This window comes from Bicyclus anynana, chromosome 12 (genome assembly GCF_947172395.1).
Source record: "Bicyclus anynana chromosome 12, ilBicAnyn1.1, whole genome shotgun sequence".
NCBI lineage: Eukaryota > Metazoa > Arthropoda > Insecta > Lepidoptera > Nymphalidae > Bicyclus > Bicyclus anynana.
Window position 1 is genome coordinate 1272680 of NC_069094.1, and position 17639 is coordinate 1290318.

Consider the following 17639-nt stretch of genomic DNA (forward strand, 5'->3'; position numbering starts at 1 on the left):
CTATTTGTTTGAGAATTTGACACTTAACGGGTGAATGATCCCCTGGGGGTGTCTTACAACGTCTATGAATTCCACTGTTAGACTCTGGCAAATGAAAGCGTGACTGGGAAAAAACGGAAATTTAATAATCTGCATTGTGTTACCTACATACTATAGTATGCGCATTATCATCTGAGTCGTCCGGTCATAAAAGTCAAAAAAGATAGGAATGTGCAGCGCGCCTACCTGCGCACCCTAATTATCGATAAACGGCTACCTGCGCACGTGCTAATGATGAGTCAATAATGATTTGGACGATTCTGATTGGTCGGTTTCTAATGTAATTGCATTGCGTATTTTTTTTGCTATAAATGTGTTTACTGCAATTAAATAAATACATTCATGTGTTACTCGTTGCGCACTATGGATACTAATATATAATAAATTTGGCAGAAGACGAAGATTCTGATGATGAAGACTCAGATGAAGATTAATTTTATTTAGTTAATAATTATATAATATGAAATATGTATTATATTAAATCAAATATTGTTAATTTTTTTAATTTTGTGAACAAGATACGATAATAAACTTTACTTATCGATAATATGTCTTTCATTGTTACACCCTTCACTAGACGGCTCCATAAGACCCATAAGTGCAAGCGAGATAGATATAGAGAAATGATTTATGGCCCTAAGACTCAGTTGTTAATGCTATTAGTATAACTATTGCTATAGTTAGTAAATCAAGAAAAAGTTTATTTATTTCATTAATCTATATTTATGACCAAAATACATAAAATGCTGATTTTTGATTTGCCGCATTTTTTTCATGTCACGCTTAAATTTGCCGGAATGTATACAATCATAATGTTGAAACAATAAAGATTACACATTATTTAAAAGTAATCTCTGACATACTTACAGATATATTATATATATGTATAACATAGCAGTACTTACGACACTGCTGTGATAGCCCAGTGGATATGACCTCTGCTTCCGATTCCGGAGGGTGTGGGTTCGAATCCGGTCCGGGGCATGCACCTCCAACTTTTCAGTTGTGTGCATTTTAAGAAATTAAATATCACGTGTCTCAATCGGTGAAGGAAAACATCGTGAGGAAACCTGCATACGAGAGAATTATCTCAATTCTCTGCGTGTGTGAAGTCTGCCAATCCGCATTGGGCAAGCGTGGTGGACTATTGGCCTAAACCCTCTCATTCTGAGAGGAGACTCGAGCTCAGCAGTGAGCCGAATATGGGTTGATGACTTACGACACAGCGACAAACATGAAAGGCGTACATGCCGGTGGTATGTTACTTTGGAAAATGTAATCAATCACAACATTTTGTAAATTATAACAACTCGACAAACAGGTCTATATTTCAAAAATATTACTAAACTTGTATATGAGAAAATATTATAATGAGTTTATGTAAAAAGTTGAATTTTTTTTTTTAACAAACAAATCAAACCCTATATTGTAACCATAGACTTATAAAATAGGCAGACGGTATCTCGCTGTTAATCAACACACCACAGCACCACAATGGCGCCGAGTGTCTACGAGTATGTGTGAGTGTGAAGTGTATTACCAATGTAAGTGTATAGGAAACTAATGGCGGTCGTCCTGTCTTCATATTATGTGCATCTGTGTGCGTGTTGGCATGTACGTATATGCGAACTAGCAGAACTGGGTTGCGTTACTTTTCTGTTCAGGAGACGGCGTCTGGACTTTTTATTGTCTATGATTGTAACTATATAAAATATTAATCAAACATTAGTAAATGTACATAATATATATTTTTTTATACATTACCACGTGCCAATAAGCATTTCCCATGCAATACACACTTGAAGATAACGTACGGAAAGCGGAAAGCAACGTGCTTTTCTTGAAACTGAAGCTTTGGCCCGCCTTAGCATTGCTATAGCAATTCTTAACATATATGTATACAGATGTTTAAAGAAGGCAAGCGATGGTCTTCAAAACTTTGATATAAGATATTTAAAAAAGGCAACCAAAACTTTTCATCAAAGCTTTGATAGAGAGTAGGAGATATTATTTCAATTTAATCAAGCGTTTAATTTAATTTAGCATATGAGTTTGTGATTTTGTCGCTAGTAATAGGATAGTGACAGTAAAATATTTTACCTTAGAAAATTTCAATTGCTTTAAACGAGCTACAAATATGACATCACCAAAATTTTTGTGAAAATTATTAATAGTGATAGAGGTTGCGTCAAAGCTAGATATAGTGTCTTTAACAAAATGGTTCAATAACTCAATAGCAATAAGTGGTAAGTTTAAACCTCATCCATTGGACTACGGTCTTACCCACTTTTAGTAAAAAGTCTTTATTTTGGAGGGGTTTTGTAAAATAATGGTGGCAAACAACGGTCCAATAAGTTCTTAAAGAAGGCAAGACACTGAGAATTTTTTTTTGTATCTCTAAAGAAATCTTTATTTGTCAGATCTATGATTAAATTTTAGTCTAAGATGCACACCACGACATAACATTATCTAGTGGGGACAAAATGACTAATTTGTCGACGAATAGTGCAGAACGGGAAATATCACTACTAACTTAAAAAATCAAAAAAACTAACAGAGAACGAAATTTTCGTCTCGACCACCATTGGCCGAGTATGACATTTTCTCTTCACCAGATATGTCGTAGCGAGCATAAATGGCTGGAAATTCTTTTTCTCGTTGGACCGTTGGGTACACACCACAACGGCGTACGCCACCTTCAGTTTCTCGACAATACAAAAGCTGATAGACACACGGAAGAGACAGACAAAGGACCGGCCATCTTGCTCGCGCCACACGAAGAGCGTAATGCGACTTGCACACCACTAATCAATTTTATAGCACACTTTTGAAGCAGCTTAAAACCAAAACAACACATTGTACAACTACTTGTCAAGTAATTTTAATATTTTTAGCTGGTCTAGGTTAAAAGATCTTTATATGTCTCGGTAAGAGACTTTGATATATTTGGTGAAAAACTGGTGTTTTGAGGGACCTATTTATTAGATTATCTCAAAATTCCATACTAGAAGCAGACTTAACCATATAGCATATAGGTAATTATATGTATACCTAGTAATACAACTTACGTAGGTGCATTACATTTTTAGCAGCCATGGTCGTAATAAAGCATATTAAAGCAAATTTATTAAATAACCCAAAATATTTTGAAGTCTTCTAAAGTAGATACATTTTTGAAAATTAAGGTTAGACACTTTAAATTTGAATACTATGACTTATAGGCCACCAAAAAGAACACGTATTGCATTATCCATAATTATGTCTTGAGATCTTACTCGTACAAGCGTTTATCTTTTGAAGTCAGAGGCAAAATTATATCTAGTAAGGGGATCAAAGGCTATTGCTCATTTATAGGAGAACATAACCAGTTTCAGTTCAAAGTTACTTTGTAGATTGTTAGCGTAACTCTCTCTATGACAAAGGATTGCTACGAAACTCATGGTTTCTTTCACGTGTCTGGAGTTACTCCAGAAACCATGAGTTTCTCATAGCGTATTTCTATATGGTAGAAGATATAACTGAAAAACTTTGAGCTTTTATAAAATTATGTATTAAAGCCTGTTAAAACCATAAAATATTTACAAGAAATACACGCCATTGAATTATTCAATGACGAAGTATCCAATACGCTATTACACCTATGGATGGCGAGGTTTATCATTTTAATCAATTAAGGGCCAGCTCTTGAGTCAAAACTATAAAAATTATTTCTACGTAAGTTAATTGTCAGTAAGTCAGCAGTGTTAGTATAAGAAAAATTGATAGGTGGTGGTGCAGTCGCGTCGTCGCCCGGCCGCTAACACCAACACGCCACAACTAACGCGCGAGCGACTCGTGGGCACATGCGACGGCGCACACACTCTCCTCTAACGTCCAACTTTCTTACATTAATAGCATTGTTCACTTCGTCTGCATATCTTCATTGTATTCGCAATGAAAACGAAGAGAACTAAAGACATGATAATAATCTTCCCTGATTCCGTGGAAACAGAGTGGTTGGATCATTAAAAGATTATTGGAGGTTACTTGGGACATTTATATTTACCATCAAGCGTTTTAGCATATAATAATATCACAATAGATAACGTTCAGTAGGTATATGAAGTGTTTATGAAATTAAATTGTTTGATTTTTATGTGAAAAGAGGAATTTCGGAACACCACTTTTGTTTATAAGGGATCATGTAGACATAAATATTTGCCAGAAAAGCAATTTGTCTTTCTCCGTCGGTTCCACTCACAATCAACATCTGGTCGTTAGAAAAAGTAAATTATTACCCTAAGCCCACCAACCCGCGTTGGAGAACCGTGTTGGGATTATAGATGGTTCTGAGCGCATTAGCTATGGTGTCAGGCATATGTATATTGTATATCCAAAGAAGAAATAATCCATTTACTGTGTTATCTTGTTTATGATCATTTACACAAAAATACAACCAATTCTTCTTCAAGTAAAGGTTCTAGAAAAACCGAGCTCAGCTAAATACTTGAAAAAGCTCACGCGGGAATAGCATAATACTGGGCGTTGGAGGAGGTAGCGCCGCCCACTGCCGCGGAACACAGTCGTGCATATAGGGCGCGCATACATCATCCGGATCACCTTTGGCGGCGCACTTGGGCGGGTGCGCGCCGCCGTCCCTTACGGCCTTCAGGTGGCGCGAGATTAGCAAGATGGCCGCCGTGCGCGCCGCACCTGCGCGCGACGCAGCGCGACGTGACTCGCGCCGCGATGTGCCCTCTAGCTCTAGCGTGCCGCTCGTCATGCCGCTGCGCGACGACGCACGTGATGACGCACGGGTCGCGCTCAGCGTGCCCCCTGCAACAACGCCACAGTCGCAATCACAGTACAGACAACTTGTTAATTTTTTTAACAGTCACCTCAAAGCTAGTTTCGAAACGATCATCATCATAACACCCGATGAACATCCACTGCAGGACATGGGCCACTGCAGGACTTAGGGACTTTTAAACACCACGATCTTGAGCTGCCTGCGATTCGCTTGATGTCGTCAGTCCACCTGGTGAGGGGAAAACCAACACTGTGCTTTCTAGTGCAGGGTTGCCATTCCAAATCTTGGTATCCTAAGGACTTTGGTTCTTGTCCTCCTCATTTCTGACTCGACCACGCAGAGATACTGCGAGAATAGTACGTATCGATTTTTTTTGTAAAAACATACAATGTTATAATATGAGGTATGTTCATAAAAACTTAGGGAGGTTTGATCCCACACCCACAGCACGCCTAACAGCGTCGGCATGTCCAACATCAGCAGCACCGAGAATATCGCTCTCACCGGTGTCGTTGAGCGAGTAGAGGCAGGGCGGCGTGAGGCGCGCGTCAGCCAGGTGCGCGGGGTGGTAGCGCGCTTTGGTGTACAGGTGCAGCACCATGCACAGCAGCCCCGCCAGCACGAAGATGCCCGACGCCACGCCTAACAGCGTCGGCATGTCCGCTGTCAGCAACACCAAGTCTGAAAGAAACGCATGCGCGATGTGATAATGATGCAAAACAAGCAAATCCACCTTAGGTTTAGTGTCAAATCATCGCTAATTACAAAGCAGAGCCCCGGACGAGTTCAGTCATAAAAATTCAAACACATAACAATGTTTGTAAATTGATAGTAAGAAAGTGCTAGCTTTTACGCTATATAGTAAAAGCTGGAATATCCTCTGCGTGCGGCACGAAACGTAACCCCACTATATGTGATTGTGGCCAACCCATAGCCTATACACTAAAGCTAGAAGAGACCTTCAGTGCAGAATATCCTCTGCGTAGGCCGCGAGTGGCTGGTGGTGTGGTAGCCGGCGTCGCACTGGCAATAGGCGTTGTGGTTGACCTGCACGCACGACGCGTGCGGGTCGAACGCGTGGCACGTCTCTTGGTAAAAGCATTGCTCTCCCAACTTTTTTGCTGAAATCATATAAAATTATGATATTAATATTTTTTTTTTTTTGAAATAATACTTCTTTATGCATTTGACTCGGAGAGTAAGCTGGTTAATGCTTTAGGAAAAGTGTGGGTGAGGCGAACGGACGTTTAGAGGGAAAGCTAAAGAAGTTTTACTTTAGTCGTGTGGTCAATGCACGTCTCTTGGTAAATTTTGAGCTTAATAGCCCAATTAATTGGTGGATAGGCTTCTTAAGAATTACTGCCTTCTGTATCCGACTATTGATTTCACAGCGAAACGAAGGCTAGCTTCTCAAGGTGTCATTCTTCGGTATAAGATCATTGATTTTTATTTTGATTTGATAAAAAATCTAGTGGGCACAAGCACAGGTAACGAGTCCTTACGTTTGGCGCAGCCTGTGGTGACCCCCAGTGACACAGGGTGCTTGGGGTCGCACTGGCACGAGCTGGTGCGCGGCTCGCAGTACACGTGCAGCAGGCTCGGGTTGCACGTGAACTCGCACGGGGACCCCAGGTACATGCCCTTCGCTAGAACAAAGAACACAAAGAATTAAAAATTTAGAAGAATCTTCGATCAATTCAGGTCAGATCAGGAATTCCTCTGGTCTTTATGAAAAATGCGGAAAGTTATGAATTAGCCTAACTGATCCTCGTCATTTACAGTTCAGAAGAATCTTCCAGAATACTGCTTTGTTTAGAAAAAAATGCGTGCAAAAATCGGTTAACCCTAACATGAAATTTAATAATGACAATAGACTAATAAGTAATAAATAAATCACCATGTTTTTTTTAGATAGGCAGAGGCTGTCAAACAACTGAAGCACCTTAATGGCGCCGAGTATCTGTGTGTGAGTGTGAAGTGTATTGCCAGATATAGGAAATTAATGGCGGTCTGTTCATATGTTCATCTGTGTGTTTCGGCTTGTACACTGGCAGAATTGGGGTGCGTCATTTTAGTTCCGGAGACGGTGTCTGAACTTTTTATTACGTCTATGGTTGTTATAAATTGGAACGATAGACTAAGTAAATAAATCACCGCCTTACTATTCAGGCAGCTTATAGCTTTGTTACGAAGAAGCACAGGGCTTCGTGGTTCGTCCATCGGTCACTGTCACAGCCATGAGCCATCAGAAGGTAATCTCCACTGCAGGTAATACCGCTGACGTGTCGTCAGTCGACCTTGACGGCAAAGGTCGAACGGCTTCGGCCACGGAACTGTACGGTGCCGTAGCGAAAACAAATTGCCAGATCGTGTCCGATAAGAAAAGCATTAAGGTTCTATGTAAATTGAGTATACCTTCATCTATAGAAGAATTAGTTTGGAAACGTAAATGGATGACTTTATGAATATTTTTATACGAAGCAATTAAGTGAGTTTGTTTTACTCCGCATTGGATTACATCGAATTGGGTTATAGACAACATAAATAGGTTTTCAAATAGACTACCTGTAGTAGTCCGTAAAATGCTCGTTTTTAGGGATAGGACAAGGAGCCCTTATAGAAAACACCTTGTGAATGTGAATTGTGTAGTGAAATAAAATTAATTTACTCATAATATCTGATAAATAGCTTATACCTTAGGCCTAGCATGCGTCGACGACATATCTCGTGAGGACATAAAACATATTGTCAACCAGAGGGCCATAGTTTAGTTTAGACCATAGTTTGATACTGTTACTATCGCGTTAACGTAAACGTGAATTTTTAAGGAATTGAAACAACACCATCTATTGGCACTAATGCACAACTGTTTTAATTAACTAAACACTAGGCACACAGATAGCAGCGAAGTTTAAATATCGCGGTCTCTTTCGTCTCAGAACACTGAAAGAATGCTATATTTTCGATTACTAGTGGTCGACATTTTTGTCTTTTTCTCGTTTTGAGATATTAGGTGTGTTGTGGTGTGCATGTTAAGCCTACCATGTAAAATAATTTGACTTTTTCAATAAATGTTAAAATGTCCATGAATTCAGTCCATGTTGTAGGTAAACAAGGTCCACTTTAATATAAACGAAATATGTTTGACCTCCAATGTTAATATTTGAGGTCAAACAGTTGCGAACAAAACTAATCATGTAAAAAAATAAACAAAGATAAAAATTTTAATAAAAAAAATCAACCGACTTCCAACCGAAAAATTAACCTAAACTAAAAAGCAAAAAATAACATTTTACCTATGTGCTACCTTCTGATCAGTTTGAAGGCGGTGTCAAGCTAGTGATGTTTTAATTCAAGCCGTTTAAATTACAAATTTTCAGTGGTTCTTTTAGAAACGTCTTTAATTAAAACATGACATTGGTTCCTCCCTCCTCCTCCTTTTTGGAAGTCGGTTAAAAATCCCGCTCATTTACGTGAACAAAGTATAGACAAAGGTAACTCGACTCGACCTTGTATTAAATCTTCGGAAAGGCTTCAGAGAACGTCTTTGAAATTTCAGTAAAGAAATTAATGAACTATTAATGATAGGTAGGTATACTGGGTCAAAGTCAACGTTTGCGTCGTAGATTGCAGCGGATCTTCGATTTTTTCAAACTAGGGCAGAAACTTGATAATATTGTGGTGTTTTCAGCGTCTGTTAGAAATTGTTATGAAACTCACAGATTTTTTTGACCAAGAGATTAGGTGTCCTAAAATTCACTCTTTGTTTATTACCTACTAGCCGTTGCCCTGTGGTTTTGCACGCGTAGTTCCCGTTCCTGTCAGAATACGGGCATAAAATATAGCCTACGAGGCTAACAAATAACGTGGCTTTTTAGTGTTAAAAGCTTACCCTTACAATACCACAAACGTTACCTCTTTATAATAATATTAATAAGATGTAGAAGTATAAACATCTTTTTGTCAAAATTCCTCAGTGCCTGAAAACGAAAGTCTTCGAACAGTGCGTGTTGCCAGCGATGACTTACGGATCCGAGACCTGGTGGTTGTGGCCCTGATAAAAAGGCTCAAAGTCACTCAGCGGGCGATAGAGTGAGCTATGCTTAGTGTTTCTCTGCGCGATCGAATATAAATAAGGGAGATCCGGAAAAGAACCAGTCACTGATATAGCTCAGCGAGTCGCGAAGCTAAAGTGGCAATGGACAGGCTACGTAGTTCGAAGAGCCGATGGACGTTGGCGTCCCAAGGTGCTGGAATGGCGACCCCGCACCGGAAAACGCAGTGTTGGTCGATTTTCATTAGGTGGACCGAGGACATCAAGCGGGTTGCAGAGAGCAGCTGGATGCTCGCGGCTCGAGACCGTTTTGTTTGGAAGTCCATGCAAGAAGCCTATAGTGGACGTCCAGTAGTGGACGTCCATCGATTTCCCTTACCTATAGTTTAGTGAGCGAACGGTTGTCACGAAGATAGTAAGTCTCGGGTGACTAGATAACTGGGCATCATTTTCTCATGATATTTCATCCCATGATGATATACTTATAAAAAAAAGGAAGGAAGGAACTTTGGGTTCTGGAAACCTTTCAAAGTTACGTTAGTCTACACTCCATACTGCCTACCTGTACCCTGGTAGGAGTAGGAAGATGAAAAATAAGAAGGAGAAAGATTTTTATTAGGCATTTTTTTTCTTTACATGTTAGCCCTTGACTATAATCTCACCTGATGCTAAGTGATGATGCAATCTAAAATGGAAGCGGGCTAACTTGTTAGGAGGAGGATGAAAATCCACACCCCTTTCGGTTTCTACACAACACCGTACCGGAACGTTTAATCGCTTGGCGGTAGGTACGTCTTTTGTCGGTAGGATGGTAACTAGCCACGGCCTTTAACATTTTTTTTTACGGATTAAGTCGCAGCCGTCTATAAGTGTGTAACAAAAAAATCATTACGTTCTTGTATGTTACAATTTTTTATTACTAGATACATATTGATTTACTCCTATAGTACGAGTAACAAAGAGGTATCGCTTATAGAACGAAAGCTTGCTATGGTCAGATACTCTTCATTTAATGAAGTCTGTTTGTATAAGATTCTGGTTTTGCTTCTCGGAGATATCTTTTAGCTGTCGGTGGCCGACGGCTTAAAATCTGATAGTGGTCGTTAACGAATTATCACTAACGTGGTGCGTTTAAGCTGCATATCCCCTCTTTTACATGGAGAGAAGATATTCTTCGTATCTAGGTATCCGAAAAGGCTTTAATATATTATTCAAAATTTTTATTATAGGTTTTTCTTTATTATAAGTTGTAATGGTTATTATTTGATATTTTAAATTACATTTTGTGTAAAATTATTAGTATTACCGCGTCCATCATAGAATTTCAAATCGGTAGCGCAGTATCCTAGGGTGGGCATTGGACCATTCTCCCGCTATATACGCCTATGAAAATGAAGTAGGTCTGGTAGTTGCATGCTCCGAGTCTGTTACATAAGTTGTGAAGCGAGGAAACACGAACCTATAAAAGTTAGATGGCTAAAGATGGCCTTGACGTCAATAACAGTTTTGAGCACCTGTCAACCGTATGGAAGCCGTATAAAAGCTTTCAATAGGCACTCTCCGATGGAGGTGTGTTTATGAAGGCGCTATTGTGTTTCAAGAGGCACACGAGGCCAGTCCTCGCTCAACTTCGTTCTATGTTCTATACACAGGATATAGTAACATTAGGAGATTGAAGACTTCGATTGGGTGTTGCCAGTGATGAATTACAGATCTGTGAATTCATCGCTTGACCAGGCCTCATAAAAAGGCCGCGTTTGCCGCTTTTAAATTTACATGTTGTTAATAAATAGTGTAGGAAATAGTAGTCTGTGACAGTGACGTCGCTCGATCTAGTGTCGGCTTCAGTGTGCTCGTGGCGTTCGAGCCGTCCACATCTCTTGTTGTGTAATTCTTTATGGGTTACTTGGGATAGGCGGGGAGAGTGACTTGAGTGGAAAAGGGGAGTGTTTGTATACAGTCAAAGGATCCTTTAACCCTACATACATCGTTCAAAAGTGCGTGACTCCACTCGAGGTCATTCTCTGCCATTCTAGGGTCTTATTTTGGTTACAGTTTGATTTGTTAATTAAGTTGTCCTGACAAGTGCTGTGAATCACTTTGTTCGACTTTAGTATTCTTATATTTGTAATCACTTTTGAGTCCTATAATAATAACATCTTACACTATGGTATGAACGACTTAAAATAAATGTATTCCCATTTTACATGTATCCTAATGGGGAGGTAATGAAGATTTTATTTTACGAACTTGTAGGTGTGCCTATGTTAAACTATAGTTTTCATCTATACTAATATTATAAAGCTGAAGAGTTCGTTTGTTTGATTTAACGCGCTAATCTCAGGAACTACTGGTCCGATTTGAAAAATTCTTTCAGTGTTAGATAGCCCATTTATTTAGGAAGGCTATAGGCTATATCTTATCCCCGTATTCCTACGGGAACGGGAACCACGCGAGTAAAACCGCGCGGCGTCAGCTTGTACATGATAAGCCCTCATTCGCGCGAGATTTTTAACGGACGTTAAAAAAGCGTTACAACGCCCAAAATTGAAAGTGCAACACTACTCGAAAAAACGTCGTGTTTTAAAAACACTGTCATGTGAACATATTATAGGTACCAGTAGCGAGGAGTGTGATATTGACTAAGGTAACCCCATGTAAATTAAAGCGATAATGACACTCGAAATACATAGTATTAAACTAAAGACAGTAACATTATCTTATAAATCCGAACAACTACATAAAATCACCATGTAAAATAATAAACACTGAATTTAATAAAATCTCTCTCATGCCACCTCATGCGCCCAGTCGAGGTTAGAAAGAGAAGAAAAATATAACTCGAATATTGACGGCTTATAAAATCCGATTGCGGTCACACTAATTGCGAATGGGTGTGAGCGTCCATTGCTGTTTTTATATGATACATTAGTAAAATATACAGGACTTTCGCCGTAATGCACGCTTAACAAGGTAGGCTAGTTTTTTACAAGTTTCCAGTACATATTATTTTAATTCGTAAAACTTTTGCTTTAGAATTGCGTAGGTAGTGGCCGTAGGTATATCATAATATAACAGTATTTCTACAAACTATAGTCTAGGTATATTATAGAAATACTGTGGTAATATCGTATTTAAATCGTATAAAATTGATTACAATAATGGGTTTTTAAAAGGTAATTCGATGGGAACCGAGTAGTTAGTACCAAACGCCCCTGGCCAAACCTACTTGGGAATGCAATTGTTGTATTTGAACGCTTTTTTGACGACCGTTAATAATACTTTCGTGCGAATGAGGGCTATATTAGTTTGTAAGTCAAACCGACAGACGGAGAGAGACGAGAACCGAGAGACTATAAGGGGTCCTTGTTGACTTTGAAACTTTAAAAGCTCCGAAGAAAAAATGCAGGAAAGAAAAAACAATACAAGATTAAATGAATCAAAGTACCCCAGAACTTCGTGCTACACAAATCTCAGCGTCCGCATTGGGTACGTAAGGAAGCAGCCATTACTTATCCAGTGTGTCCAGTGTCGGGTTGTTTCAACAAAGCAGCGGAAGTGGGTAGCGGCGGAAACTCTGCCCACCGGCGCGCTTACCTTGAACTGTTTCCCCGCACTGGTATACTACTATAGTATATAAAAAATACTACTTTTATAAATGACTAGCGGACGCCTGCGACTTTGTCCGCGTAAAAATCGACGTCAACTTTCTACCCCTATTTTAAAATATTATATTCAATAGCGGACCCGGTCAAGGTTCGCTTTCACTTATGTGCAAATCTTATCTCTATAATATACTTATGATAAAGTAAACCTACCTATATAAAATTAATAATTTTTAAAACAAAAAAGGTACTATATCTGCTAATATATAGAAGATAGATATATGGTGTCGCGGACTTTTTTGTATCTATACTAATATTATAAAGCTGAAGAGTTTGTTTGTTTGTTTGATTGATTGAACGCGCTAATCTCAGGAATTACTGGTCCTATTTGAAAAATTCTTTCAGTGTTAGATAGCCCATTTATCGAGGAAGGCTATATATTAACCCGTATTCCTACAGGAACGGATACCACGCCGGTGAAACCGCGCGGCGTGCAGCTAGTCAATGATAATTTTATACTATAGATAGGTTACGTACCTACATAATCACCGCAAAAAGTGATCCGAATTTAGCTACACCACTTTTATTTAGCTTTTTCATATACCTAAATCTTTTACGATTCAAGTCATCTTTTTGTAAGATGATTAATGGACTATTTATTATATATGTATATATTAACATGCAAATATACTTATTAGGTAACAGGAGGAGAAATCTGGGTTGAAAGTTTACATCGAGTGTCACGCGGTCACGCGGACGAAGTCGCGGGCGTCCGCTAGTATATCTATATAGGAAACTATCATGGTGGTTTTTGGAGATAGCAGGTAACAAAGATACAAACCTTAAAAAACCCTTACGTTTATTTAAAATCAACATTTTTGCAAAAAAAAAAACATTATACACAGTAAAAATCAGTAATGTGAGAAAAATATTACAAAATAATTTAAAATATACATAAAAAAAGGTTTAGGTCACATCCTAAGATGTCGCTAATATAATAAACACAACTTGAATTCAAATAACTCAATACAATAACAAGTTATTGGCTAAAGTCCTAACTCACGCTAACGAAATGTTTATCGCTTTGAACTATATATACGGCCGGTTCACCATACTAGTCGGGAGTCCGTGTCTACACAGTAAGACAGTGTAACGGAGCGCTGTTCTAAACTCCGTACTTGAGGTTCGCGCAGTTTGGTGGTTGCTGCAGCGATATACGAGGTCCGTTGATGTTTCAGTGTTTGGGTCCTGGGACACATGACATCAATGCGATAAACGATGCTTCGAGAGAATCTCGAACACACAGTGCAAACGGCGAAAGCCAAGTTCAATGCTAGGAACGGTGGTTCCCTAGCCCCCACTGCTGTAGACAATTTGACTTCCTTTTTGGTAACCGACTTTAAAAAAAGGTAGTTTTTAACCGAACACAAATGAAGGTTCTATTGTTCGGATGTATGTTTTTATGTGTTTATTTATTCGTTCTATTCTTTGCAGAATAATAAAAAACTAATTTATTTAAAAATTTATCAAAATTAGTCCAGGTTTTTTAAGAACCATTTATTTCACTTTCATTAACAGGCGTTTTTTTTTGGTTTCAATAACAGGTTTTGCATGACTGAGTAAAAGCCAAGTATTTTCAAAATTATTAAGTATATGTACTGTGTTTGAGTAAAAGCATTAAAAATAAATACACGAAAAAATTATAGTTTTTTCATTTTAATCAATTAAAAAAAAAAACGAGGTTCACTCGTTTTCCGCCTCGTTGGTCCAGTTGTTAGCTTTGCGGTTTGGGATCACGAGTTCCTGGGTTCGAATCCTGTGCCAGACTATACGAGCTGCAGAGGTTTCCTTTCTCGAATGAATTTTTTAGCTAAAGTTGCCTGGGAGAGCGCGTTAATCCGACGATCCCGGTCAAGTGGTCAGTGGTCGTTAAAGAATTTAACACTACCCTAAGCCCAACAACCTGCGTCGGAGAAGTGTGTTGGGAATAAGCTCGATATCCCCTATCCTTACAGGAGAGGCCTTGAACCTTTGCTGATAATTATAACACGTTACAGTATTTTAAAGTACAGTACCATTAATGCACAGTCAACAGCATGGATAGCAGCTTGATCCGTGATTTTATTAATAGTAAAAGCTTCAGTTTTATGATCCAATTAAATTGATATACATTTACGGGCGACGCGATTTAATTATTTCGCGTGACGTAACAAACGCGTTTTATTTATGAGCCCTGCGAATCGCGTTGTAATTATTTTGTAAGTGATTTTCGTCACCTGGCAATTATTTTAAACGTCATTATACCGGATTCGGATGTTGGATTTGTGTGGTGGCTAACGGCAAATTTAAATTTTAATAGGCCGAAAATGCAACTAAAAGAAGCCGGGATTAATTTTCAAGATTATTAAAATTTCATCTTTTATATCATCCATTAATTATGTTTATGATGATAATTACAATTTTAATAATCTAGGACCTAGGTGATAGAATTGGAAAATATGTAGTTACTTCGGAATTACATCAGAGAGTATGATTTCAAAGTAACTGTATTTTCTTAATATAGAAACAATTGTTTTTAAAAAGGTATGTCTGTCTGTTTGTCGGGGCTAATCTCTGGAACGGCTTAGCCGGTTTTAATAATAACTTTCATTAGACGATAGAGCGAGGTTTCATATTACTGAGCATCATAACTATAGGCTACTTTATATCTCAGAAAATCTATATTTTGTTTACAGTGAAAAACAGAAAAACGAGGACTGAAATAAATTCGCGTGCCTCTTCTATTTTGAAACGAAATTGTAACTATTGATAGAAAAGCGTAAAATAATTTTGATTGCCTATTTATAATAGTGTTAAAAGATTTAAATCGCACTTTAAACTATTAGATTTAAAAAAAAACAATATATTTTTACGCGAACGAAACCGCAGACAACAAACAATAACACGTCAAAATAAAAAGCATTCCCCGCACTTCCGTGAATCCATAAAAAATAAAAAAATAAAAACATCAACACAAACTGAACTTGTCTCTATGTTATTACGTATCTACGTAACGAAAAAGTAAAAAGATATCCTATGTCAAAGTAACAAGACATAAAATACAACGGCATAGTTGTTGTCATTAAACCAGAGCTGGATGTTGGCTCATTTGCTGACTCGAGACAAGTATCCGGTAAATAAAGAGCCTCTCACACTGAGATCACTAAACGGTATTTACAATATCTCGACTGCTATGTTTTGTATTGTTACTTATATTTTATATTACGTTTTAAGATCTACTGATGTGAATAGGTCTTTATAGTTGCCATCATCTTTTTAATGTATGCAGGGTTGGATTTCTCTTTTTATAGCAGCGTGAATATATTATACCCACAACGCTCTTCTGATGCGGATTGGAGGGCTTAGGCTTCTGTTTGCTTCTATAACCTGTTAATACGTTTGTTACTTCTTTAAAAAAAATCTAATAAAAAGGAAAAGTCTACTATAATCTATAGCTTGGCAACTTCGTTCGTAACACTCCCCATGGTTCTCGCGGGCCGGAGGGCGTGTAGCGATGAATGAAAAACCCACGATTGATGCACCACACTTCCCCGCACGCACGATTTCACACCCGCGCAGCCCTTGTTGATTTGTGAAAAACTTAATTCCACGCGGACGATGTCCTGGCCGTCCGCTAGTAAATGATATTATGACTGGGACCGTCGGCTAGCAAGAGCAGCGTGGTGGTTTTGAGCTCCAACTTCAAATCTCCTGTCTAGGGAGCCCTGAAATAGGCTATTGAACGAGGCTTAATAATAAAAGAATGTCAATTAAGAACCAATCTGTTATAACAAAGTTACTTTGTCACAAATGAAAATTGGTGTAAAAATCTAGTTGAAAATTATAAATAGGTACATAGTTACATATACATTAAACAAGTCATATTGAATGAAAACCACCAATCCGTTTTACAGCAGCGTGGTAGTTTAGAGCTCCAAATCTCCTGTCTTATAAGAAGGGAGGCCTAGCCTGAAGTGGGCTATTAAACCACGCTGATGTTAAAAATGGTCAAATAAGAACCAATCTGTTATAACAAAGTTCCTTTATCACAAACTAACTGCCGCCGCGCGGTTTCTCCCGCGTGGTTCCCGTTCCCGTAGGAATAGGAGGATAATATATAGCCTATAGCCTTCCTCAATAAATGGGCTATCTGACACTGAAAGAATTTTTCAAATCGGACTAGTAGTTCCTGAGATTAGCGCGTTAAATCAATCAGACAAACAAACAAACAAACTCTAGTTTGTCTCAGCTTTATAATATTAGTATAGATGAAAGACTTCACACCAAATGAAAATTGGTGTAAAAATCTAGTTGAAAGTTATAAATAGGTCAAATAAATCATATCTAATGAAAATCACTAATCCGTTTTAAAGAAGCGTGGTAGTTTTGACCTCCCCTGTCTTAAAGGAAGGTTATTAAAATAGGCTAATGATAAAGAACGTCCATCCATTAAACAAAGTTACCTATCGCAAATTAAAACAGTCACACCATATGAAAATCGGTGTGAAAATCTCGTTGAAAATTTTAAATAGTTAAAAAATGGAGCAAAATAAAAGTTTTTACAAAAGTTTGCCTTGACGTGAATTAAGCGGAAATTCTCGTTATAGGGCGCAGCCGTGCGTGCAAGGGCGGGCGGCAACGCTAGTTGCATAACCAACTTCGGCAACTTCGAAGTTGCATAATAAAGTTTTCACGTTACTCGATAGTTGCACTAACTTTTCTTATGATAATATGTTATTTTCCGAGCGTAGACGACAGAGTGCATCGTCATATTTTATTGTTTAAACCCCGACGCAAAAAAGAGGTGTTATAAGTATGACGTCGATGTCTATCTGTTTGTATGTCCGTGGCATCGTAACTCTCAAACAGACGGACCGATTTTCATGTGGTTTTTTCATTTGGAAGTCAGCTTGCTTGCGGTTGTTCTTAGCTACGAGTATGTTTGGTTGAAATAGCAGCAGTGTAGGAGTATCAGCTCTTTTCCAAAATTATGTAAGGCATTTTGTACCCCTGTCGCAACAAAATGATGTGTCTTAAGATTGACGTCGATGTTTTGTGTGTGTGGTGTCTGTGGGATCATAACTCTCAAACAGACGAACCGATTTTCATGTGG

At 38.4% G+C, this 17639-nt stretch overlaps 1 protein-coding gene across 2 annotated transcripts in view; it reads right to left on the reverse strand.

Annotated features, from left to right (window-relative positions):
* Window positions 1–17639, reverse strand: part of LOC112052644 (uncharacterized) — a 58921-nt gene that overhangs the window by 7890 nt on the left and 33392 nt on the right. For both annotated transcript variants that reach the window (XM_052884527.1, XM_052884529.1), the window contains exons 8-11: window positions 6331–6474; window positions 5788–5949; window positions 5333–5509; window positions 4732–4854 (exon numbers count right to left, since the gene is read on the reverse strand). In XM_052884527.1, coding sequence (XP_052740487.1) covers window positions 4732–4854; window positions 5333–5509; window positions 5788–5949; window positions 6331–6474 — 606 coding nt within the window. The remainder of the gene's footprint in view (window positions 1–4731; window positions 4855–5332; window positions 5510–5787; window positions 5950–6330; window positions 6475–17639) is intronic.